The sequence below is a fragment of the Sinocyclocheilus grahami genome, unplaced genomic scaffold, assembly GCF_001515645.1.
Source record: "Sinocyclocheilus grahami isolate Dianchi unplaced genomic scaffold, SAMN03320097.WGS_v1.1 scaffold2973.1, whole genome shotgun sequence".
Lineage (NCBI taxonomy): Eukaryota > Metazoa > Chordata > Actinopteri > Cypriniformes > Cyprinidae > Sinocyclocheilus > Sinocyclocheilus grahami.
Genome location: NW_015508146.1, coordinates 24,831 through 25,351, shown reverse-complemented (window position 1 = coordinate 25,351; position 521 = coordinate 24,831). Strand labels below are relative to the sequence as shown.

At 37.0% G+C, this 521-nt stretch overlaps 1 protein-coding gene across 1 annotated transcript in view; it reads left to right on the top strand.

The window, feature by feature from the left end:
• LOC107575882 (myomesin-1-like) overlaps window positions 1-521 on the top strand; it is a gene marked incomplete at both ends in the record, with an annotated part of 17,316 nt that overhangs the window by 2,519 nt on the left and 14,276 nt on the right. The window contains one exon of the mRNA XM_016262198.1: window positions 151-292. Within this exon, the coding sequence (XP_016117684.1) occupies window positions 151-292 (142 nt within the window). The remainder of the gene's footprint in view (window positions 1-150; window positions 293-521) is intronic.

The following is a 521-nucleotide window of genomic DNA, read 5'->3' as shown; positions in this document are numbered from 1 at the left end:
CTTTTAAGATTTGAAGTACACTACAAGTGCACATTCAATACAAATAAGTGCACTTCTTTTTCACAAGGGATAGCATGCTGTTTCTTTATGTAAACTAATCGCAATTGTTTGAATGCTTCATTCAGACTTTATTTTATTTGTGTTTGTTAGATGGTGATGCGGAGGTTGCCGGCGCTCCTGGTGCTCCTTTAGATGTTCATAGTTTGGATGCCAATAAGGATTATGTGATCATTAGCTGGAAACAGCCTGCTGTCGATGGAGGAAGTCCCATTCTGGGCTACTTTGTTGACAGGTCACTGCATCTGTAAACAAACATTACACAAAATCAAATAAAAACCTCCAAAGTGCACAGAATGAAGATGTTAGCCATATACATTTCTCAAGTATAGTGCAAATAAACATCATATAGGCCAGAACCAAACACTAAATCTCATATGTGACCCTGGACCACAAAACCAATCATAAGGGTCAATTTATCAAAATTGAGATTTATACATCAGCTGAAAGCTGAATAAATAAGC